At 41.1% G+C, this 24,798-nt stretch overlaps 3 protein-coding genes across 9 annotated transcripts in view; 2 read left to right on the top strand and 1 right to left on the bottom strand.

The window, feature by feature from the left end:
• TUT4 (terminal uridylyl transferase 4) overlaps nt 1-4,009 on the top strand; it is a 43,662-nt gene extending 39,653 nt beyond the window's left edge. For 2 of the 4 annotated variants that reach the window (XM_051799401.1, XM_051799411.1), the window contains exons 29-30: nt 2,158-2,331; nt 3,345-4,009. In XM_051799401.1, coding sequence (XP_051655361.1) covers nt 2,158-2,331; nt 3,345-3,436 — 266 coding nt within the window. In that variant the 3' untranslated portion in view covers nt 3,437-4,009. The remainder of the gene's footprint in view (nt 1-2,157; nt 2,332-3,344) is intronic. The other 2 variants (XM_051799391.1, XM_051799414.1) reach the window with 2 other exon arrangements.
• Nucleotides 4,010-4,851: 842 nt separating this feature from the next.
• PRPF38A (pre-mRNA processing factor 38A) lies at nt 4,852-8,909 on the bottom strand. The gene is made up of 10 exons (XM_051800013.1): nt 8,630-8,909; nt 8,393-8,552; nt 7,746-7,867; nt 7,461-7,546; nt 7,202-7,312; nt 6,539-6,651; nt 5,995-6,021; nt 5,819-5,916; nt 5,429-5,477; nt 4,852-5,185 (listed from the first exon to the last, which is right to left on the bottom strand). The coding sequence occupies exons 1-10, from the start codon at nt 8,757-8,759 to the stop codon at nt 5,143-5,145; spliced, it is 939 nt and encodes a 312-aa protein (XP_051655973.1). The 5' UTR covers nt 8,760-8,909; the 3' UTR covers nt 4,852-5,142.
• Nucleotides 8,910-8,975: 66 nt separating this feature from the next.
• On the top strand, nt 8,976-24,411 carry ORC1 (origin recognition complex subunit 1). Of its 4 annotated transcripts, none has more exons than XM_051799513.1 (18): nt 8,976-9,015; nt 9,807-9,911; nt 10,308-10,435; nt 11,623-11,792; nt 11,995-12,355; nt 12,991-13,288; nt 14,097-14,201; nt 14,553-14,745; nt 15,615-15,721; nt 16,365-16,466; nt 16,912-17,083; nt 19,270-19,377; nt 20,118-20,267; nt 21,461-21,580; nt 21,797-21,886; nt 23,006-23,172; nt 23,405-23,492; nt 24,039-24,411. In XM_051799513.1, exons 2-18 carry the CDS (start codon nt 9,823-9,825, stop codon nt 24,231-24,233), a joined length of 2,643 nt encoding a protein of 880 aa, XP_051655473.1. In that variant the 5' UTR covers nt 8,976-9,015; nt 9,807-9,822; the 3' UTR covers nt 24,234-24,411. The 4 variants fall into 4 exon arrangements, with proteins under 4 accessions (XP_051655473.1, XP_051655479.1, XP_051655486.1 ...); XM_051799515.1 differs by lacking the exon at nt 8,976-9,015 and adding an exon at nt 9,381-9,590; XM_051799519.1 differs by lacking the exon at nt 21,797-21,886.
• The last annotated feature ends 387 nt before the right edge of the window (nt 24,412-24,798 follow it).

Here is a 24,798-nt window from a genome sequence, read left to right as displayed (position 1 = left end):
TACAGGAACAGCTAACTCTTGCAACTTTTTTTAAATATGATGCTTAAGAAACTAAACCTTTACCTTCAGTGTCTTAACATTTTCTTCATGGGAAAAAAAAAATTAGCCAGGTTCTGTAACTGTGACTTTGAAGCATTGGTCCTGTCTGCCCTTATGGCTGTGCAACAGTGAGAAATCCTGCATTCAACTGAGAAATGTCCTAATCGTTGTTTGAGTCTAAAGCACATTGCTGTGAATATGCTGATAAATAATGGTTTTGTTGTGTCATAGAATCATAGAAACATTAAGGTTGGAAAAGGCCTGTAGGATCAGTATGTTGTTACATAGTTTATTAGATAAATGCCGAGACTGCAACCAGGAACTTAGAGACTGGTAGGATTATAGCTGTGCAAGTTGAATATTGCCTCCTTGCATTTAGGACAATATCACATCATCTTATCCATCCTTTGTTCCTAGAGTTTATCCTGCCACACTCAACTTCCATAATCTCTATGTCGATTCCTGAAAATACATATTCCTGCAACAAGTGGGCAACAGCTTCTTGCCTCATAGCTAAGCCAAGTGTGTTTGAGGCTGAGAAAAAACAGTATATAATAATTACAGCCCATTCAGTTTTCTCTGCAACATGAACTGTGGCAGCCCCTAAATTTTAACTGTCATCTTGCAGATTATGATAATGGTCTCCTGATTTTATTCTGAGTGTGTAGCTCTTCCTATGTTTAAAAAAAACCACATCCATCATACAACATAGTGGTGCAGTTCTTCTCAAGGAGGAAATTCTGAGTCTCCTCCCCAGCCCTTCTCTCACTAGTAAGGTGATTAACAGCAACAGGAGATTTTCAGCTGAGTTAACACTGTTGGGTGAGGAGTAATTCACCAGTGAGTTTCAAATACATGTTAAGGTGCTGGAGATACATGGTTTTCTATTCAAAGCTTTGTGGGGAATATATTTTAGAGGATACAGAAACTGCTACCCACGTGTTTTCTGTGTCTCCAGTGTGCTGTGTCCCTCCCTCTCCATTTCTGATCTTAGTTCTCTGTCCAGGCTTGTCTGTCCCCTTCTGCACATCCACCCCAGCTTTGACTTTTTCTCAGGCCTTCTTTCAGACAAGCTCCACAAATTCTAGTTTCTTCTCTATTCTTCAGTTTTCTTGTGCTGTCAGTCACAGTATTTTTTTTCCCATCCCTCATCTTCCACCTATTTCCAACCTCATCACACTCCTTTAACTACTTCCCAGTCACGGTATTTCTCCTCTTTGTATTTAATTAGTTTTATTTCTTTTTTGGCTTAGCTGCCACTAAGGTGAGGTCACTGGGTGGATGCACAGTACAGATGAGCTGTCTCCTCTCTCTTTGGTTTGGTTTCTTACTTGTCTTGGGACAATTTAGGAACACTAAGTTTTTGGAAACTTGGTCTTGGCTCACATAACCTTGACTTGGAAGGAGCTACTTAAATTTTCTTTTCAGTAGACAACTGGTCACAAGTAGGATCATTAGAAGTTTCAGACAGACAACTTTTTTTCATGCATACTCCAGAGCTATACCTCATGTTGTGTGCCCTGCCTCTTTGGATGCTTGATTTCTCATCCTTAATGTTGCAGTGATACTGGAATTTTAAATGGAATAGCTTACAAACTTTGGAAATAAGTACACAAATTATATTTTTAAAAATCAATTTTAATCAATTTTAATATTTTTAAAAATCAATTTTAAGTTGATCTGATGATTTAGATAGCAAGTTTCTTAAGCATATAGGTATTAGTAAAATTCCAGTGTACATCTGAGAATTATTTCTTGCAGTAGGATAACAGCTTTCATGTCAGTGGATATTTATTTTTGTGTGGGATCAGACAGTAGTGACATTGTTCAGACCTTGTATTTTCATCATAAGAATGGCATAGGAATAATGAAATCGTAGGTCTTGATTTTAATACTGATTCATCCTCTGTCTTCCTCCCCAATAAATTCTATTATAGCGAATAATGAAGTAATTTAGGTGGTAATTTTTATTGATGTATATTTAAAAGAAAAGTAGCACATCAGACTAATCACATTAAGTCCCCTGCAAACTGTTATTTAAGATGTAAATTGTATTTGTGACTTACTGTTTAATTATTTCAACTTGCAATGTGCTTTTCCCTTTCAATTGAAAAATAGATCAGGGTTTCCAAGGACAGTTTGGTAAAATGAACCCTCCTTCTGTCCCTTGGGACCATGGGACCCCTACCCATTTTCCTCTCCTCCGAGGAGCGTGGCCTTACAATATGCCTCAGAACTACATGCAGCAGGGAAATGCCAGCTACCCACCGAACAAACCTTTCTACCCTCAAGGTACTAGAACTAGTATGTGCATCCACAGCTCATGCAACATGTCTCTGTACTGTCTCAAAGGCTTTCAAAGCCAAGGAATCATGTTTCACTTGCTAGGCTCCCTGGAACCATAATGAATCCTAGAGTCAAATCAGCGCTTCGGCTTCCTCGAGGGATGGATGGAAATCCTTGTGGGAGGGAAGGGTTAAATCAAAATCTGAAATCTGAGCCAGTTTGCAGTGTGGTGCACTTCTGGCCTCTTCTTCCTTTGCTGCTATCTCACTGTAGAGTCACCTCTGCCTCAACAGAGGTTAAGATGATTGGCCCCTGAGCATGTTAAAAATATGAAGAAATATTTGTCCTAATTAATTTTATTTGGCTTTTGTGCCTTGCTTTGTGGAATGACTTATATAGATAGAAACTTGCAAGACCACAGAATAATTTGAGGTTGAAAGGGGCTTCTGGAGGTTACCTAGTCCAGCCCATCTGCTGTCAAAGTTAGATCAGGTTCAGTTAGTCAGGGTATTCTGAAGGAGTGACTTTATCTCAGCTCTTTCTGATGCCAGTGAAAGGTAAAGGTGTTCAGCATCTGGCAGGACTGGGAAGGGCTCTAGGAAAAAGACCTCCACCACAGGAGAAACGATGCCCAAATTTGCCTTGGAGGATTTGCAGTTACATGTTGCTGGGTCACCTGGTATAAAATGAGATACTGGTGCAAATCCATTTCGAAAGTCTAATCTACTGGCTGTAGCAGGGTTTCCAAGTGAAACCTAAATTTATCTAAAATCCTCAAGTTATTTCTCTTAAATATATGATGTAATGCAGCAAAATGATGTATTGATAATTCTTAGGGAATTTTGGAGATAGGATTAAAGTAATACTGCATTGTCCCATTAAATGGTTTAGTTATACAGATAGCATTTGTGTCAGTCTAGTAAATGGCTTTATTTCTAGGTTAGATTAGTACACTGAATGTAGCCAAGCACTGTTAAATGTTGGATTTGCTGAAGTAACTGTGATCCATTTTCTTTTAGCTGGTCCACTGATGCAGAGTAACCAGCGTTTCCCGCTTCTGTCTCAAGGACACCCACACTTGAATCTGAATTACATTCAACAGAAAAAGTGAAATTCAATGGGATTGTGGGTGGGTGGGGGGAGGGGAGGAAAAAATTCAGGTTCTGATTTAAAATCTTAATGCAACATGTTTAGATACAAGATTATTTAAGACTGTTTTTAAACTGTATCATTTGTACATAGATATGAACTATAGTTTTTACTAGTATCACAAAACCGAGTGATACAAATTTCATCTATTTTATTACCCTATTTTTAAGGGGAATCGTGTTTTGTTTTATCTTGATAAACTGTAAAGAGAGAGAATTTTTAAAATTAAGTTCTTTATTTTCTATTAGCTGTATTCATACTTTGGTTGCTTCAGACTTTATATATATTGTTCTAAAAAAAAAATAAAATTAGAAGGGGATTTCATGTGTTTAAAAATTTGTCACTTCTATTCTTTACAGAACTATGTAGTGCCAAAAAACTTTTTAAAAGAAAAATAAAACTGCAAAAAAAGGACATAAAACTTTTTCCTCTTCCCTATTTGTATGTATGCTTGCTTTAACTGGAATTAAGAAACTAGAATAACAAAAATGGCTTAAAGATCTTAGAAAGATGAGCATCTTAAAACATGTCATACAAGCAGTAGACCTGTCTTGTAAATTCCTGAGGGAAGAGCACACCTGCTTTTCTGTTCATTAACTTTGCAAAATAATATGCAGATACTCTGGAAAATTCATGCTGTACTGGGAAGTAATTTTGAAGAGGACTTTCCATAAATTCACTGGGTGTACTCTTTGGGTTGTCAGGATTCACTTGGCAATATATGAGAATCTCTAAGCCCTAAATGCAGGGATAAACCTGTCAGTCCCTCCTCCTGAAACAAGGCTGTCACTAATGATGTGGTACACAAGGGCTTAACAACTGATTTCCTGTAATACAGACTTAAATATACTAAAATGAGAATTATAATTTCAGCAAGACCTTAATTATTTTACATTTAAAAAACAGGCACTTGCCAATGCTGACTTGATTCAGAGAAGGTAGACCTGAGCATCAGTGTCATATTCAGGGAGGCCACAAACTATGCTCAACATAGCGGTTTGCTATCTTTAAATATATATTGAACTTCTTGCGCCAAAAGAATTAAGCACTTTGTACTACTTGAACCCTCTAAATTGTCTGAGAAGCAGCAGAAGCAGCAGATTAAACTTCAGGGTGATTTTTACAAAGGAACCTGTGACAGCTGCGTGTTGGAGAGCAGTTCTGAGTGAGTTTTTTGTAAACTCACTGGATTTTGACAGTCTTGCTTCCTCTCCTGTGCTGGAGCTCTGAGATAGCTCAGCGCTGGTGGCTCTGCAGTGTCTGGGACTGGAACAGACACTTCCTTGGCAACTGAACACAACACCTTGATTTGAGAATGAAGCAGCTTCAAACAGGGAACATCTAAACACAGTATTACGAAAGAAACAGCCAGGAGCCTTGAAAGACAAACCTTTTTTATTGCTCTTCACTAGCTTTTATGGGTCTCAAGGAATACAATTTAAAAAATCCTCAAATTCTATCACAAGGATGACTAACTCACTACATAAAAAGTATCCTTAACTTCCTTTTAATAAAAAAATCCTAACAGAAAACAAGACTCGCACAAGAGAATGACTGAAGAAATGGGCTGCTAAAGCAGCCAGTACAGATCCAGCTGTCCCATAAAGCAGATAGGACAGCATCAGACTGCAGTTCAAGGTCCTTAAACTGTGTGCTGGGTTTAGTTTGTCATTCATTCCCTCGCCGACTCTTTTTGTGACTTTTCTTAGATCTGAAACAGAAAAACAAAGCTCTCTGACACAGTACTAGTAATTCATTTGAAAGACCAAGGTGAGCCTTAGCAGTAAGGGGGGGTTTCTGCAGTCAAATATGTTGACTACAACACTGAGAAAAGTACTCAGTGAAATACTAGATCTCCAACACTGTAAAGCCACCTTCAGTCTCCAAGATTAAATGACAAGTAATAGCTGCTACAGCAATACAGATACCCTTAAGAAATAGGTCAGGCCTTTACCTTTCAGGTGATTTGGAATGACTTCTGTGTCTGTGACTTCGGTGATGCCCTGTGAGATAAAAAGGTACAGTTACTTCCACAGACCCAGAATTCTTTTTTGTTTGCCAAAGCAATCTGCTCCTAGTGACCAAGTGTGCTAGATAATGGCAGAACAACCCTAGCCTTAATTAGGCACTCAAATTAACCTCCTGGCAGTTATGTGAAGACTCGCTCAAGGCAATTTTATGTGCATTAAAGGAGTTCTCCAGCTGTGCTTTCATGTAACCAGCACTTTTGTCAGCCAGATTAAGCACTGATGCCATGTCTTGATACCGTGACACAGATTTTTCTTGCAGTGAACGTTCTCCTGATAAAGACTTGCCAGAGTTAACCTGCAAGTGACAGAAATACCTGGAGATTTAGATCTGGATCTGTGGCGCCTTTCCCTGGACCTGCTCCGGTGCCGTCTCGGGCTTTTGCTGCGATGCCTCTCCCGGCGCGGCGATGGGCTAAAAGAGAGACGCTTGTAAGAGAGTTGTGCTAAAAATGCACATGTTCTAAGATTAAATAACAGAATAAAACACTACCTTCTTCTCTTTGGAGAGCGACTTCGCCTGCAATTGGGGGAGAAAAGCAAAAATTACTAAAAATCGTTAGCAGAACCAGCTGTTTTATTTCCCACATCCTCTGGCAACAGCACCAGGGCCTCCCGTACCCCTGTTAGTGTGTGCTTGGGCTGCTGCACAAGGACCTGCTTCTGGACTGGCCCATGCAGTGAGCAAGGGAGGTTAGTGATGAGTTTTTCCTGGCTTATTATCAGTAAGAGAAATTACCAGGATTTTCTCTGCAGCCTCTGGCATACATGAAAACAAAGCACTTGTGTCTCCTTAACATCCTCACTGTATTGCCAAATTTAGCTAATGCTGGCCAGCAAGTTCAGGGGTTACTGAAGGACTGGAGAAATAGGCAGAGGGGTTGAATGTGGCTGTGCACTGCAACTCCTTACTTTAGGAAGTGGCTAAAGGAATTGGGATGTGTGAGAGGTTCTGGCTCAACTGCCACCTTCACCTCTGTGCTCCAGCCACCTGCAGTAGAATAGGTAAAAACAATGCTCAGGAAGAGTCACGTCACCTCCTTGGAGACCTGCTCCGGCTGCGCCTGTACCGCACAACGGGAGATCGGCGGGGTTTGTCCAGGTCTCTATATCCCCTGCGGCGGTGGTCGGGAGATGGTATTCGTTCCAGCTGCAAACAAGGAGGGGGCAGGTTCTCTAAGTCTTGTTTCATCAAGGTTTTTAGCTCTCAGTAAATATTTCTGAACAATTAATATAAATTACAAAAGTCGTGCAGTCAAGCTTGCCCCTCCTCAGGTATCTCATGTGAGTGGTTCTGCCTAAACCTGCCCACTGGAAATTAAAACAGCCACTTCTCATACTGTTGATTCTGAAGAACTACAGCAGCAGTGACTGTGATGGTCATAATAACTTTCATCATCACCTTCAGCTCTTTCCATTACACATATATGTAAAACAATTTACCTGAAATATGTTTAACACAGAACAGATCCAGATTTGTGAACTTCAGGAGACAGAAAAGCTTAACAAACACAGAGCATTCAAGAACTGCTTCAGGATCTAACAAATCCTCACAAGCTGCTTATATGAAAATATTTTAAGGGGGGAGATAAGAGTTGCCAGCAGCCTCCTGATGCCTCCCCTCAAATATTTATTGTAGACCATAAAGTGTTCTAAAGTGGTTCAGCTTTAACTATCCCTTTCCAAAATAGTTCACCAACCTTTTCATCTTCCTCTTCTTCCTCCTCACTAGATTCTACATCATCCATGTCTTCTTCCAGAGCACTAACACGAGGCTCGAGTTGCTCAGCTTCTTCCAGAACATACCGTTTCTAGGAGAAATGGCAACTTTATCCAACATAACCCAAGTAAGAACAAACACCTAAGGAGGCATCTATAGCTTATACAACAAGCCAGTAACTGATACAGCTACTGAACCTGATGCAATTAAGAATTCCATAGCCATCTACTTTCCCCAACCTGCAGTCGAGGCAGAATGATATCGCACACACGTTCCTCGTGGAGCAGCTCGTCAATGAACTCATCCACGTGCATCAGCTCAAATTCTGGGGGTGAAAACAGCATTTAAGAGATAAGATTAGTGGCTAGAGTAAAGATGAAACACTCCAGACAATTTATGTAATGTGGGCCGGTTATGCCACAATTGTTTAAGTTTACATGGCTAAACAGAATATTTACTTTTATCTAGCATGATAGTTGAACAAAAGAGTTACTAAGAAACCACAGCTAAGTAGGAGTTCTTACCCCCATTTCTGTTCTGACTCTTTATTTTTCTATAGTCGTTGTATAGTGGTTCCAGGTACTTGTAGCAGTCGATGGCAGTGCCTGTCAGCCTCATGTACAGCGCTCCAAGCATTCGGACATACCTGGAAAGGAAACCTCCTCATGGACCTGGGCCTTTTGCACAGTTAGCAGTTTGAGTAAAAGAAGAGTTTTTCCACAAGTTTCTGGGGAGAATCAGTACACTAAACAGAATACACAGCCATTTAGATTTCCTCCTTCATGTGTTCAAGTTTATGAAAAATACGTGTAGTCAAGTGCTTGTGTGTGTATATATACATATATATATATATAAAAATAAAATGTCTGCATGGGTGTATCATCACTGATAAAGATGAAAGAAATACTGAAGAAAATATTAGATTAACGTGGCTCCCTTTATGTACCTTGTTGCAAATACTTCAGGCAGAAGCACATACCACGAGTGCAAGCCACTCTAAATACAAATGACAAGGTGAGCAGTTTCAAAAGCAAGGGGAAAGACTTGGTTTTGAGCAAGTTTATCAGGGCCCAATGAAAGTTAAACTCTGCACTGAGGTATTCCCGGCTGTTTTGGATAGATACTCATTACAACAGCACAAAATAACGGGAAAAATCGTGCTACAACTTACTTGAAGTCCTCGTTTTTTATGAACTCCACGATGATGTCCTTCTCGGGCTGGATCTGCAGCATCTTCAGCGTCAGGCACAAGAAGGGCGTGGGCTTGATGTTCCCTCCATAGACCCCCCCCACGTACTTCAGCTCCATGGCCTTGTCCACCACCAGCTCGGCTGCGACAGGGACGGGACAGGCCGTCAGCAGCAGCTCCCGCCGGGCCCCCCGGCCCGCCCCGGCCCGCCCGCCATACCCGTGAGGCCGAAACACTCCTCCTTCCAGTACTTGGACTCGTAGATGCGCGTGCGGATGATCTTCTCCACCAAGTACTGCGGGTTGGTGCCGTGGATGCTGTGCGCGTCCTTCACCGTGCGGTTGGCCATGGTCGCGGCTGCACAGCCCCGCTCCCGGCCCCGAGCTCAGCCTCGAACTCCGAACTCCCCTCCCCTGAGGGGTTCAGGCACCTTCCGCCTCCGGGGCGCGGCCGCCGGCCGCCATCTTACCTGCGGGCAGCCCGCCACAAACATGGCGGCGCCCCCCGCCCTCCCTTGTGCGCGCGCGCGGCCGGGGGGCGGAGCTTCCCTCGCCTGTGGCGCGAAGTTCCATCGCGGCGCTAGCGGGAGTCGTGGAAGGGCTGCGGTGAGCTGGGGCTGTGAGGGGACAGGGAGGGGATGCGTGTCCCGTGCGGGTCACCGCGCACCGCGATGGGCTGCCTGGGGAACGTGGGGAGTCTCTCTCGTTGGAGATATCCCAGACAGCTCTGAACGCCGTCCTGTGCAACGTGCTCTGGGATGACCCTGCTGGAGCAGGGAGGGACCGGATGAGTGAATGTGGTCCCTTCCAGCCTTACCCGTTCTGCGAGGGGGTCTGGGGCTCTGTGCGGGCGGTGGGCGGGTTAGCGGCTCTGTGGTGGCGGCGAAGCCCCTCGGTGTCCGAGCCGGCGGACACTGTCCCCTGTGCCGCCATGCGCCGCCCCCAGCGGGGCCCAGTCCCTGAGGCAGCGCTGCCCGCGCTCGAACCGACGGGCTGGGGCCGGCGGGGGGTGATCGGCACCGAGGGCATTGCCCTGAGTTTCCAAGGAAAATTCTTGCTTAGAAAACAGGAATTAAACAAACCAAACCAACCCGATCGCAGTGAGGTGTGGAAAACAAGCGAGGTTCAGTCTCCGGAGGGCGCAGCCCGCCCCGCCATGGCGGCGGGGGAATTGATTAGGAGTTGAGTAAAAATTCACTACTAAATATCTTCCTTTTTTTTCTTCTCCCTCGGGGAGAGGTGTCTGGAGGCTTTGGGGAAGGTGGTCTTCTCTGAGCGAACCACCACGTTCTTCCTACACACCGAAAGAGTTTGTGGCATTTCTGTGTATCTTTCCATCTTGCCTTCTTTTCCTTTTAAATAATAATTCTTTTAAAAGTGTTTGCTTATTTTTTTAGCTTCTCCTTGGGAATCATGAACACCCGGCAGCAAAGCAAACTTATCTACTCCTGGTATGGGAAACCCATGAGCTCAGACAGAAAGCTGAGGACTACCCAGTATAAGTAAATAACATTTATTTCTGTCTTACTCAGGGAAACTTAATCAATGAATGTTTCCTTACCTTTCTGACGTTGTTTAGGTTAAAGTGGCAGGCAGTGAGAATATGAATAAGGTTTTGAGCATTTTGTTGTGACACTATACATATATAAAAAAAACATTGTTACAAAGCTCTTGAATTATAAATTGTATAACGTATAACCGAAAGCATTTAATTAAATCTGTGAATAAGTGTTAGCTGCCTAGTTGAAATATGTATGAAAGCTAATCAGGGAACTAAATTGTAAGCTTTTCGAGAAGGGTTATAACTAGCTGTAAAGTTGACAGGCCATCAGGTTTAATGATGTGTGAATTAGGAGGAGTATGAAATTCTGTTAATCTGCCTGTCTATCCCTTTCTAGGGGGATCATTATTACCTCAGAAAGCAGCAGAACAGAAACGTGTATACAGCTTGGAGACTTTATTCTAGTAGAAGGGGTGAATGCAGATCGGCCTTATGTAGCACAACTCCTGGATTTATATGAAGATGGTAAGAGAAATAACAATTTACTTTCTGTCTGAGAAATCTTAAAATGTTTTAAAGTGAACTTTTCATGGGGAGGTAGTTAGCATTAACACTGTATCACTGGCCTAATTTATTAAGAAAATTAAGCTTTGGTAATTGTTGCATCTGCATTCACATACTCCCCAAATATTTGGCACCGATGGCTAATTTCGGCTAAATTTGATACATAAATGCAGAGTTTAAGGACATTATATTTTTATAGTCTTTTTGCTTAGTTGCTTAATTTAAAAGAAATGGTCCTGGAGGAAGATAGTGTAAGTTCATGCTTTATTTAGAGATTGGAGAATTCAAATGGAGCAAGAGCATTGCAGCCCTGAAAGTTGCCTCTTATTAGACATCAGGCAATTTAACAAAAAAGTACTGGGCTGAGCAAATGGGATTTGTTGCTTCTGTCCCTTCTAGAACTACTTGTTTATTCCTAGATATGAAGAAATACATCGTGGGAGGTGATTGATACAAAGACTATGTCTGAGTCTGAATGGGGAGCTCCTCATTGGCTATGTCTGATTTCTTTGAACAGCTTTTGTTCTTTTTGTGCCATCATAATAATACTTAGAGGTTTTCTAATTTTCTTTACCTTTTTTAAAACATAATATGTATCACCTCAACTTATTTATTTACTAACAGATATTTATTGTAATGTAACTGAAGATTCTTTTCATTCTGGAACAAAACACATGGAACTTCCTTGAAAACAAGATTTTTCTTTTGTTATATATCTTTGACAAGGTACTGGTTTGTTAGGCAGTGAAAAAAATGTGTCTGGCCTCTAAAAGTACAATGGCACTACAAATAACATTCTGAAATGTCTCAGTTCTCCTTTTATGCCACTGTTTTTAATTAGTGGGGTTTGAGGAGATCACATCTATGCAAATAAGGAACCTCTTCATTTGTGGTAGTGAACTGGTGGTCTGGAGCTGGTCTCCAGGTGTTTTGTGGTTGAGACCCTTCATAAGTGTTGTCTTGGTCCTTAAAAGTCTCAACTCAAACATTGATTTAGCTTAGAAAATGGGAATTGCAATCTCTTACCAGATGCTTCCTCACCAGGGAGGATTTCTATGCTTGATGGCATTTTGGCTGAAGGCATTAAGGTCTAGCCCTAACTATTGACAATAAAATTCTTCACATTCACTGACTTCTCGTTGTTCCAGGTGCTCAGCACAAACGTGCAGTTGTGCAGTGGTTCTGTCATATTGGAGAGATACCTCAGAATAAAAGGAAGCTGCTTAAAAGAGAGATTTCTCCCCAAGAGGTGTTTTTTGACCAAGTTCTTGGCTATGACACTGATATAGATGCACAGACCATCATTAAAAGCATCATGGTATGTACTGCAACCCCTCTGCACAGAGAGGGAAGAGAGAAACGGGAACAGTCCTGTAGTGTAATAAACTTATGCTGGTGTAAATGTAGGTTGAAGGTCTTGCTTTATATAATGAAGGATTGCATGAGTTACAATAAGATCTGTGAATAGAAAATAGCTGAATGTTAATGTGTGTGTGCTTTGGTATTTTCTGTTTTTGCAGGTAATACCACTACATCCAGGGGAGGAACTACCTATTACATCAAACAAGGAACAAACTTTCTACGTAAAACAATCTTGGGATGGGAAATGCTTTAAGGCTTTGTCCCCAGACACATTCTCTAAGCTGAAAGCCAAGAAGAAAAAAGGCAGCACCCTGGACTCGTCAGAACCATTTATTCCTTCAGACAACTGTACACCCCTGAAAAAAGAGACAGAGAGTGTTGTTCGGAGTGCCACAAAACCAAAAAATGCTGAGTCAAAACATTCTGTTTCCAAGTCCTCCCTTGCTAAGGAGAGGCAATCACAGAGAGCGGCCAATGACATCAAAACCCCAACAGCAAGGAAGAAGTTGGAGTTAAGCAGTATGTATATGGCAATATTCCCTCCGTTTGGTAGTTCTGAATGTAGCATGTTCTGTGCCTCTCCATTTTAGGTAGTTTAAACAGTGGTAACATTCAACATCAGTATTTTTAGCTGCCTTGTTAGGTCTTTGGGATCAACCCAAGCCTTTTGGGCACATCAGTTGTTTGTCTTGTCTGTTATTTCAGGCAACTTTACTGCGTGTATCCAACTGCTGTTGCAAATGTTTTATTTGTAACTGATAATTCTAAATTAAAGTGCTTGTTGACTGAAGTGCCCAACTTGGTCTCAGAACGTCCCCCTGTCTTTAATCTTCTGCTTAATGGTGCACTAAAATGTTTCCATTGGGCTGGTTGAATGAGCACATTTGATCCTATGTAACATGCAGTATTTTCAACATGGAACCTCAGTAAAGTTGTAAGTGATGGAGGTGAGTTAGAAAACAACAAATGTGTCTGTCTTCTATTTAGTAATTTTTTTATAGGAAGTGCATGCCTTCTACTGATCCAGTTCCTTGTTCCTGGAGTGAAATACCCATCTCCTTCAAATAACAGCCAGTTGGACCATGTCTTCTGAAAGTTAACCAAACCAACCATAATAAAGCCTGACAAAAGTTCATTTTGCTCTTGATTTCTAGGTCCCACAAGATCTAAAGGCAGGCTCCTGGGAAGTGAAGTTTTGGACCTTTTGGATGATGACCGTGATGCCATAGCACCGTTAGAATCAGCAGCTACTAAAAGAAAAGTGACTTTCACAAGTGACATTTTAGGCTCACCGCCAAAGATCCCTTGCAGCAGTGATAAATCCAAGTCAGTATCTGACACTGCAGAGCCCTGTGAGAGGTTCAGTGACACAATTCGATTGTCCCCCTACCCCAAGGCCAAAGACTTCAGTGAGAAAGCCAAGAACCTTCTCGTGGAAGATGACATCATATCGTAAGTGAGGGCCCTTTTATCATTATTTGTCTATGGGATTTCCATTTGCATGTAGTTCTTTTAAAATACATTTATGAAAGACTTCCAGAGATAAGTAATTTTCCTCCTTTCCAAGAGTAAAGATGCTGATGTGACAATGGAATTAGCACTTCTTTTTTTGTCTGTTACAATAGAGCATAAAAATGTTTACCTTTCATTGGTAAGGTAATGGCGTTTCAGCTGTATTTACAGATCTAAAAAAAAATCTCCAAGAACTATCAACAAATAATTAAAGCATCTGAAATTCATCTCATCGTGTCCTTTGAACTAGTAGGAAAGTTTTGTACTAACAGTAAAATATTTCAGTAGTAGGGAGGAGAACCACCCAAGAAGACAACGAAGGAATATCAAAACACAAGGAGAAAAATATATTCATAAGGGCAGATCAAAGAGAGACCCAAAGGAAATAGGTTTTGTCTTCTCTTTCTCTTAAAAAAGAATAGGCAAACCCCCCACCTCTAAACCAAATAAAACCACAACTGTTTTGAGCCCCTGTCCCTTCAGTTTGGCAGTGCTATATTTGCCAAGTATAGCAAATATTTTGTAGGTGGGGTTTTTTTTCTTGGCAAAGACATATTGAAGAGAGAGTGCAAGAGGGGGGAAATTGTGCTGCCAGCGTCCATGCCATAGCCAATCTGTAAACGACAAATAAGAATTCATGCTGGATTGGCAGCCACAACAATTGAGCCTGAAGTTTGAAAGGCCTTCTGTGTGTCTTTACAAGTGTGATGCAAAGAAATACAAACAGCTTTGTGTTCTGTCTTTCTAGTTTAGTTGGACATCAGAAGCCGGGCACTCAGAGCCCTGTGCTGACCCCTCGCTCCCGCAGAACATGTGCACAGAGAACAAGTGCTCTCATTGCACAGCACATCAGGTAAGCTTTGCATCCATGATACCTTGTTCAGATGGCTGTTGATGGCTTGAAGCCTTGAGAGTTTGTCTGGTGTAACATTGAAATGCAAATGGTTCTAGGAGTGCAGCTTAATTGCAGTGTGAGTAAATACTGTCTTATCTTCAGAAGCATAAAGCTGACTCATGGTGTTCTTCAGAAAACTGACTTCCTCTAAACCTCCAAACTGTTAAATAGCCACAGAAAATTAGCAGCTCAAGTGAAAAACACGTTGGTTTGCTGATTATGAGAACTGCAGAAAAAGCTGAAAAGGTACCAGTGATGCTTTGTAGTGTTTAGATTTGTAAGTATTTTTTTATTTTCTGTTTATTACAGCGTGTTGAACCAGGAAGATGATCTGTCCAGCTCTGACAGTTCTTACTCTTCAAGTAGCGAGGAAGAGGAGGAGGAGGAGGAGGATGTGCCCTGTACACCAGAAAAGAAAACTAAATCAAGCAGAATATTCAGCACCCCAAAATCTTCTAGCAAGTCTTCGGTTCACACTCCTGCAAAGACCCCAAAGAAAACTGTAAGGTTCTATCTGAAAGAGCTATTTTTATTATTTCTGAGCCAGTTAATTGAATGCTGGATGCCTGTGTACCACAGTTAAGTTTCTGAACCCCTTAGCTTTTAATGAAGCATTATCTGGATTAATTTAATCTCTGATAGAAGTAGGTTATGCAAGTGTATAAACCGCTTGCATGTTGTGACAATGTTGATTAAAAAACTGGGTAAACAGGGAAAATATTGGCTTGGATGCTCTGCAGCATCATGGCCTCACCAAAGAGCATGATCAGCAGTTTCTCATAGTGTCCTGGCTACTGATGGAGATGGGATCCCAGGCTACAGAAATCTTAGGCCTGGCTCATTAAGGCTGTATTCAGCACCTTAGCCAGGTGCTGAATACTGATTAGTGTCAATGGCTCATTTTTACTCTGTGTCTAATGAAAATGAATGTCTAACACAGAAAACCTAGTGTAACTAGGTTGCAAGCACAGCAAAGAAGAATAATTAAGATACTGTATGGCTTTTGTCTGAACAGTGGAGTTCAGATAGATCAGTTTCTATTTGCTTGGCTCTCTCTTAAGAACCAGATCACTTTGTGACACAGTGCTTCAGAAAAGCATTAACAACTTGAAAATTCTTCAGACAGTTAAAAGGTGTAGTTGCTTTGTCACCACCCTCTTTCGAGTTTCCTTTTTCTCTTAGGAAGAGAACACCATAAGGCATGTTTGGCAATTCCCTTTGTAAAGGCTGTTTCTCTGTCCATCCTGTGCTCTGGCATCCCCGGGTAGTTTGTGCATAAGTAATGTTTGGGAAACTTGTATGAATCATTAGCCTCCCACAGAAATTGCTGCATGGAGGAAATCTGTTTGAGGTTGTAATTCTCCTTTACAGCCTTTACCAGGAACACCCAAGACTCCCCGGAATGCCACTCCTGAAATTCCCAGGCGCAGCCATGCAGCACAGAAACCTGCCAGTGTACTGGAAGAAGCCAGATTAAGGTAACTTGTGCTCAGGGGAGGAAATCATCTTTATTTGTGTTAGGTATGCACAGCAGTAGCTATGCTGAGGTAGGGGATGTCATCTTTACCATATTGAATAAGATTGGTAAAAATGCATGATATGAGAAGAGCCCTTATTGATTTACAACACAATATTAGATTTACAAATACTAGTTGTATTTACAGTACTACTTTTACAATCTCAGATGATTTTAACCTTTCTTATCAGCTTTAGATTGTAAAGGTACACTATTTGTCTCTTCTTTGTGTCCGAAAAAGCTTTACAGGTATCACTGTAGATCTTGACATTGGAGGGAAAAAAGGCATTAGGGATTGACCATGTCTTTCAAGCTAGGTTTTAAACTCAGTTTTCTATAAGCAGTCTGCCCTGTTTCTATAAGCAGTCTACCTCTGCACTGACTTACAAATAGTTTGTGAATTAAAACAGCTAGATCCTTATTGCTGCATAAATTAAAAGCAGATAGAGAGACCAGGCTGTTTCTTTTGAGATACCTGACATTGATGCTCAGACTTGAGAATGTAAAAGAGATTTGAAAAACTCCACATCTGGCTGTTTGTTATGTCAGTGGGCCCTTCAGGTGGAACTACCATTTTAATTTTCTTTTTCTTTTTTAATCAAAAGGCTGCATGTTTCTGCTGTCCCAGAATCTCTGCCTTGCCGTGAGGAAGAATTCCAGGATATCTATAACTTTGTGGAAAGCAAACTCATTGATGGTACAGGAGGGTGAGTTTGGGAGACTATAACCAACCTACCTATGGCATAAAAGCAGTGAGACAATACACACTACAAGTTATCATTGTTTAAAGTTCCTAATTGAATTTTCCTGGTATTTTTCTTCCTTAAGAAGAAACGGAAATAATATGGGCTTCTTTATTGCACAATTAAAGACCAAAATACAATTAGTCGATTTTATATGTCTGGGGAACCATTTATTTTTTTTAAAAGAGGCAAATTACATTTATAAAGTATTTTAGATCGTTAATTGCTTCAGGAATAATAAAAATCCTCATGATCCTCCAGTGTGTTACATGTTCCAGTTTGCTGAAATATAGAGAATCGCCTGAAGTGACAGAGGAGTACTCAAGACTCATGTCAGAGGCCAGAAATTCCAGCTCATTCATCACAAGAGTGTTACCATTTTGCTCAGGCTGCTGTTCTCCTGCTGTAGGTGCATGTACATTTCTGGAGTGCCTGGAACAGGTAAAACTGCAACTGTTCATGAAGTGATTCGCTGCCTTCAGCAAGCTGCAGAAAATGATGAACTGCCACCCTTCCAGCTGGTGGAGATCAACGGCATGAAGCTGACAGACCCTCACCAAGCTTATGTGCAGATCCTAGAGGTGAGTAAAGCCTTGTCAGGGGCTCTCTGGTTTGAAAGAAGAGATTTTATGCCTTACCATTAGATCCTCGATGTGTTCCAGTGTTCCAGTGATCCACTTATCAATACTTCCAAGTCCCTCTGAGAGACTGTTTTTATCTTAGAACAGGTTAGAAAATAATTGACTTAAAGCCTTGGCCAACTTCTTGAACTGTTTTGCTTTCTGCTGCATAAGGGTAGTGGCTGGGAAGTAGCCTGCTTTATTACATCCAGTCAGGTTTAAGAAAAATCTAAACCAGCTTCTTTTTATAAATTTTCCATTTGGTAATTTTTTCTTCACATGTGTGCTTAAACAGCCACTAAGATGACAACTCTGAAAGTCAGTGTAGCAGTAGAATAATTACTAAGGGGGTCCTTATGGTTAACTGGTCTGTCATAATGGCAATTCAGCTACAGAAGGACTGTCTGTCAACAAAAGTGTGTTTCTGATATCCATAAACAAACTAGTCTGCAGTGTCCACCTGGGACTACTGACTGTGCTTATGTTACATGGGTGTGAATTAACCTTCTGAGGCCCGGATTAAGATCACCCAATAGGCATTAGACAGTAACTGCTCAAGAGCTCTGTAAGTCTAGGCTAACTTAAAGCAAGTGACCTGGAAATGAAATCATTTCCTGCAGCATCTATTCCATTTTCATATAAACTTCTGCTCCATTTATTTAAGTTTGACATCTTTCTGAGCAGGTAGTGGCATACAGTGTTCTAATATCCCTCTTCTCATAGTTGGGAGTTAAATTACCATATTTGCATCCTTTCCTCAAACCAGCATAGACAGTGTCTTGCAGAGGGATTTATTGAGGCCAGGTCACTGTGTTTCTTCAGCACAGTGAAAGGCTTCCTGACAATTACCTTATGTCATAGTAGTGTTAATGCGTTTTAACATTCTTTGTTCCTATCTCGTTCAGCATAAGATTTTAAAATTAATAAGGAATAAACATTTGGAAGTGAAAACTGTTGCCCCCCACGGGTCCTGAACTCTAAGCAAGCCCAGTTAAATATCCCTCAGGGGAGTCCATAGTCATATGAACCACTTATTTATCCTGTGCCTTTGCCTCAGCTCTTATCCAAGTACCCTGGCCAAGAGCCAGGCTGCTGCTGCTTTTGCTTCATCTCTTGCTGCAGGTCAGTCTTGAGCTCCAGTTTGCTGATGTTTCTTTGCATGACTAAAACAAATCCTGGAGTGTTCCCTCCTGGAGTTGCCTCACTGTCAGATGGAAATGTAGAGAGAAGGTACAGGCACAGGAAGCCCTTGACAGATGATAGAGATAAGGTTAAAGACATTGTGTAGTTCCACCACAACAAACAGAACTCTTTTTGGTGTATTGGATACAGAGTTCCAGAGCTGTAGATCGGGATTCTCTGAGATCCAACTGCTTTGTATGACAGATTCAGACCATCCTGATTGAATTGGAAACATCATTCAAGTATAGATTATACATGATTGTCATGCTCTGACCTGTTTAATAATTATGAAATCTCAGGTCAGTTGATACAGGATTCTAGAAAAGAAATACAATTTTCAAATGCAATCTCCATTTTGCTTTATGGAGACTCTGAACTCTGATGAATAATTGATTCAGCATATATAGTGTAATTTTGAAATGTCATGCTTTAATTTCTGGATGTCTTTGGACCTGCAAGGGAAGAGGTCAGCTCATCTGTTCTGCACATAGATTGTTGCAGAAGGTATTGAAGGGTTTTTTTTAGCTTAGAGTGGAATAAGTTTAGTTCTAGATCCTGCTGATGATTCATGAGTAATTTAATGGGAGTTCAAGATTACTGAAGTCAGGCAGTTCTTGTCAGCTGACTTAGGTTTTCAGTGGGTGTGTGTGTTCAGAGACACCCTTGAGATATGCTGGGTTTGGAGTTCTTTGAGGCTGGGTTCAGGATTTCTTAATGATTTGAAGACAAATTCCAGAAAATTCCAATGGTGTTTCTTTTTAGCTATGTGTTGTTTTCTTTCTGTTCTCCTTCATGGACAGTTCCTGGTAGACCTGAGTGTCTTATGAGCCACTTTTTCTGTTTTTTACTCCCCAGTGGAAAAAAAAATTCCAGATGCTTGGTGTTGATTGTTAGAGAAAGGTAAAACTGAATAGGAAATAAATGTTGGTGTGATTAACCTGCAACACTGTTTGATCCTTGTCCAGTTACTGACAGGTCAGAAGGTGACAGCAACCCATGCTGCAGTACTGTTGGCAAAACTGTTCAATACACCTGGGCCCAAGAGGAAAACCACAGTGCTCATAGTGGATGAGGTGAGACAAAAAATCCTGTGTTTTCTTCCCTTGAAATATCGTAAGAAAGGAGTTTTTGGAGGATGGAAAAAAGACTGGTTTGAGTGTATCATATCTCAAAGGAACAGACTTAGGAGAGAGAACACACAAGTTCCTCTTACCCAGTGAAATTCAGTTTCCTAAAAAGTCTAAGTATCCTTTTGCCATATTGTTCTCTGCCTTGGATTTCACATCAGTTTTATGTTTTGTTTTGGTCCAAGACATGGAATGAGTAGTTATGTAGTAGTTCTAAATACCACAGAATTCTTCTGTATTGTGTCTGGAAGCTGCTGATTTTCCAGTGAGAAAACTCTACAGTGATCAGTCACATCCAGTTTTGAAATGCCTCAAATAATAATCAAATGCACTCTTATTTATGCTGTAAGCTAATTCAGGTTCTCACATGCAGGGTCTTTTGAATCTTGTCAGATGTAGTATTAGTGTCACAGCAGTGTTTAAAAACTCCAGCTGTTTAATCATTCTGCTGTGGTTAATGCTATTGAAGCATCTGTAGGACTGTGCTTTTCAAAAAAGAGATTAGAGCCCTAATTCAGAAAATGCAGCCCTACTAGTGAAAGGACAAAGGAAGCACAACAGAGGCAGCTTGTTCAGGATCATATGAAAAGTGGCAGAGTTATTTCTCTCAACCTCCCCTCCCCATCAGGTGTTGTAAATAAAAGCCATTCCTTTCCAGTCTGATTGTTCTTGTTGTGTCTCTGCAGCTTGATCTGCTGTGGACCCGCAAACAGAACGTGATGTACAACTTGTTTGACTGGCCCACCCAAAAGCACTCCAAGTTAATCATCCTGGCCATTGCCAACACCATGGACCTGCCAGAGAGGATCATGATGAACAGAGTCGCCAGCAGGCTGGTATGTCCCAGCAGTTCTGTTCCTATGCCCTAAAATGAGAACAGGTTAAATACTGGATGCAATCAGAAGTAACCCAGAACAAAGGTAGGATTGGTTATATCAGAGGGTGAACAATGGTTTTTATAATTCCCTCTTCAGAGGGCTGATAATGAACACGTAAATCTTGGCAAAGTAAGTTTAGGAGCCTTGCTTAATGAGATGTTATGTTCTGTAAGTACACTGTGTAAGAATGAATTAATACTGATGTCTTTTTAAATATATAAAGATCTGGATAATCAAATGCTGTGCTTCATGGTTAAGCTGCTTACTCTAGAGCTCTGGTTTCCCTGGATCTTTCCCCTTTAATTCCACGCACTTAGTTACTTCTCTGTTTGCCATCATCTGCTGGTGGATCTTGTTGGATCCCATTGGACAGAAAGTTGGGTGCACTCTACACCTGTGTTGAATATGTTTTCCTGGGTCATTTCTTCATCACTGTTCTGAGGAGTGATTTGCAAAAACAGTGCTCTGTGCCTCCATCCTTCTGTGACTCCAAAATAGCTCCCGGGAGTGTGAATTGCTAAACCCACTTCAGATCAGCTGAGTCCACAGAGTCACAAGGGAGAAGAATTTTGCATAAGAAATACAAGGCCTCTTGCAGAATATGAAAGGCAGTGCACCATCTGAAACACAGATTTGTCCTCATCTGAGAGCAGTTCTTATTAGCTTGAGCCATAAGAGGATTTTTAATTCTTGGCTGAAGAATTGCTAATATGAAGTCAATAGTGAGACTGTATACACTTAGACAAGACTTGCTAAAGGAAAGATGAATATTTTTTCACAGCTGCTGCTGCTACAGTATTAAAAAATAAAGTGTAAAGAGTTGTAATCAAAATAGTTTTATACTGGGGGGCTGTGATTTGTTTAAAAGTTTTATAAGAGAAATTTGAATTCTAATAGCAGCTGCACTTGCTCCTCAGGCCTTTCAGTAGGGATGTCCAGCCAGTGGTCCTCACTGAGTCACAGTTTTGTGGATTTGCACATTCATTTCACAAGTATGATTGATTGAAGCACATCACTTAGAGGGAAAGGATGTGAAAAACTGATTGCTCTTACCAGAGAAAGTAAGACTTAACCATACAGGCCATGCTTGAGCAGTTGGGAGTTTTCCAGCACTGCAAACGCTTCTCCCTGTGTTGTGTCATTTACTTTAGGGCCTCACCAGAATGGCCTTCCAGCCCTACACCTACAAACAGTTACAGCACATTATTTCATCCAGACTGAAGGATGTGAAGGCATTTGAAGAGGATGCAATTCAGCTGGTTTCCAGAAAGGTGAGCACAGAGCAAATACAAGTTCTTCGTTTTGCTCTTGGTAAAGAGTGGGAGGGCAGAGGAGAGAGTTTTGTAACAGTAGTTGGGCTTGGTTCTGTGGTTGTTTCCTATATGGGAGACAAGTGGGGCACAAGATCATACATTATTCAGGGTACTTTCTCAGAAAACATTGCTAAAGCAGTGTCCTTGTTTTTCCCACCCACTTTGTGAAGGCAGCAGTACATTCCAAGAGCTGGAGGCATGACAGCAAGAGTCGTGATAATGCATAGTGATAAGATGTCAGGTTTCTCCAGTGTTTGGCATAATGTGAGTCATTGGATCTTCTTGAAAAAATAGTATGCCAGTGGCAGTGGAAATATCCATGTTAATCTTCCTTCTCAAGATTCTTAATGCCTTTCATAATAGATAATACCTGTTCTGTTTGCAAGTCTTAATACTCAGTTGTACAAAAAAATAAATAATGCATTGGGGATCAGTAGCTTCTCAAATTGAGATGTGGGCATTGTTAATGTGGCATGTCAGCAACTATGTATTAAATTAATCTATTAAAATTGTCAGAACATCCAACATCATGGTAGGATAAAAAAAACCTAAGAATAAACGTGTCAGAAGTAAATACGTTTTGTTAGGAAGGAACCACCTTTTTGTAGGAATAATAGCAATGATATAGACTGAATAATTGCAGTGTTTTTCTGGTATGATTTTTCTTCAGAAAATCTAGGAATGTAACTTGCAATTAGATTTTCTAAAGGATTTCTCATTCTTGGCTCTAGCTGAGTTCTAGGGCTGCTTGTTACCAGCATCTACTGTGAAAACTAGGCCAATAGTATATCTAGTGAATGTTCATAGCTTTATTAAAATTATAAAGCACAAGTGGAAGGAAGTATTTAGTTTCAGAAATTTCAGACACCTAAATATTTTCAGGCACTCGTAAATGTAAAATTCACTATCCCAGATATTTCTTTGAGACCTACTAAAATTATTAGTGTATTCTTAATATTATAATGAATGTGGAAAAACTGGGGAGGGTTTTGGTGTTACGCCCCCAGGCATGAACCTGGATTGTGGTAAGGATCTTTATTGGTAATTAAATTGGTATCTCTGAAAACTATTGGTGTTGAAGTGAATTTCTCACCTTTAATTTTTTTTTTTTCTTCTGACTTCTGTAGTTTGAGAAAAAAAGTTTAGCCTTGAATTTGTGATGCCCAGATCAGGGTGGGGGTGTGATGCCCAGATGAGGCTGTTGGTTTTGGTCAATAAGATGGTTGTTTAGAATCTGGGATTGTAGTAACGCAGCTCAGAGTGACAACTGCTTTCCTGTTGGGCGCTCAGGGTGGCTGGGTTTTGTTTGTCTACTGATTCTTGCTGAACTCTTGTGTGAACTTGAGGGAAGTTTTACTCCAAAGCTGTCCCGTGTCCTTCCAGGTCGCGGCGCTGTCGGGTGACGCCCGGCGCTGCCTCGATATCTGCAGGAGGGCCACAGAGATCTGTGAGTTTGCCGAGCCAAAGAGAAGCCCTGAGATAGTCGGGATGGCCCATGTCACCGAGGCCATAGATGAAATGTTCTCATCACCATATATAAATGCAATCAGGTACAATTCTCAGAGGAACTGCTTTGCTTTGTGTCTCTTTCACTGCGCTGTTTTTTCAAAAACATCTCTTGTGGTGCCAGAGTTGCAGGCTGGAATAAAATGGCTGAAATAAACTGGGGTAGAAAAACAACCTGCATTTAAATATGTAGTTACCAAGCAGTTTCCCTTCCTGATGTTTCTCAAGTTCTAAACTTCACAAGCTGATTTTTGTCTGTTTGGTTTTTCCATTCAGGAATGCCTCATTGCACGAGCAAATCTTTTTGAAAGCAATTTTAGCAGAGTTTCGCAGGGCAGGAGTTGAAGAGGCAACAGTCCAACAGGTATGTTCGTGCTTCAGAGTATTCTTATTGTTTCTCTTAAAAAGAGAGGGGTGCTGTCAAAATTATCAGGCAAAAGTGTAAATATTTAAATACTTGGGGTTTTATTCGTAAAATTTGATGGAAGACAATATGATGGCAAGGTAATTTGAGGCATGGCTGCCCAGGCCAGGTGTAGAGCCTAATTTAATGCTACCACCTGGGGTTTTTACTGCTCAAAAAGCTTCAGTCTGCACAGTCCAGGGGAGAAGAGGCAGCAACGGATAAATGATCTAATTAAAAAATAGCAGAAAAGGTATGTTGCTATGTGTTCTGATTTTTGGCGGTATTAAAAAGGAAAGCATAGCTTGGAATTGTTACTTCCAGCACAAACTGTTAGGACTTTGTCGAGGAACAGCAGCGTGTGCATTTCATGTGAACAGGCTGGAGCCAGTTTTTGCTCCCCTGCCATGGATGTGGAGGGAAGGAATATCTCCTCTTTATCACCTGGGTGTACTCGGTTGCAGCAGGATGTAAACATGACCTGTGTCCTTTTCTCTTTTTTCACAGGTGTACCACCAGCACATGGCTCTGTGCAGGATTGAAGGGATGCAGAGGCCCACTGTGTCAGAAATGATGGCCATTTGCTCCAGGCTCGGTGCCTCCAGGCTCCTGCTGTTGGAGGCCAGCAATAAATACCTTCACATGCGGGTGCGACTGAACCTCAGCCAGGACGATGTCATGTATGCACTCAGGGAGGAATAGGGCAAAAGAGATTTTATCCCTTTTACTGTGTGTAAAGGTTTTAGATATTGCCTATTTTTATTTTTTTTAACTGTCCATAAAATGGAAATAGCTAAATGTATTTTTATTAAAATGCTTTGCCAAAATGTTTGATGTTATAAAGCACTCCTTTTAATAATAAAGCATTCATTTCAAAGCATTTTAAATGTTCCAACTTCCTTTGTTTTTAAAAATATTTTTATGTGCTGGTAACTGGGTCCCCTTTCACCTGAGGCATATGAGCTTGAAATGGGTTTCTTGAAATGGATTGCCTGAATCCCCTTTCTTTGTCAAGACTTGCGTTGTCTTTGGCTTGGTGGTTTCTGTAGCTTTTCCTCGGTGACTTTTATACTTGACATTGTTAAAATGTCCTTAAAATTTCATTACTTGACATAATTGAGGGGAACTTCCACTCTGCCCTCCGGGCTGAATGGTTGAGCGGAGGAGACTGTTTTGCTGGCAAGAACGTAAAAATACCGCAAGAAACGTGTCGTTCAGGTAACCAGCTCTTTTTATTGATTAATATCAAGGATTTCCTCAAAGGCGT

Source organism: Manacus candei, unplaced genomic scaffold (assembly GCF_025592945.1).
Source record: "Manacus candei isolate 608988 ecotype Guabito, Panama unplaced genomic scaffold, ASM2559294v1 h1tg000005l, whole genome shotgun sequence".
Taxonomy (NCBI): Eukaryota; Metazoa; Chordata; class Aves; order Passeriformes; family Pipridae; genus Manacus; species Manacus candei.
This window is presented reverse-complemented; position numbering and strand designations above follow the sequence as displayed.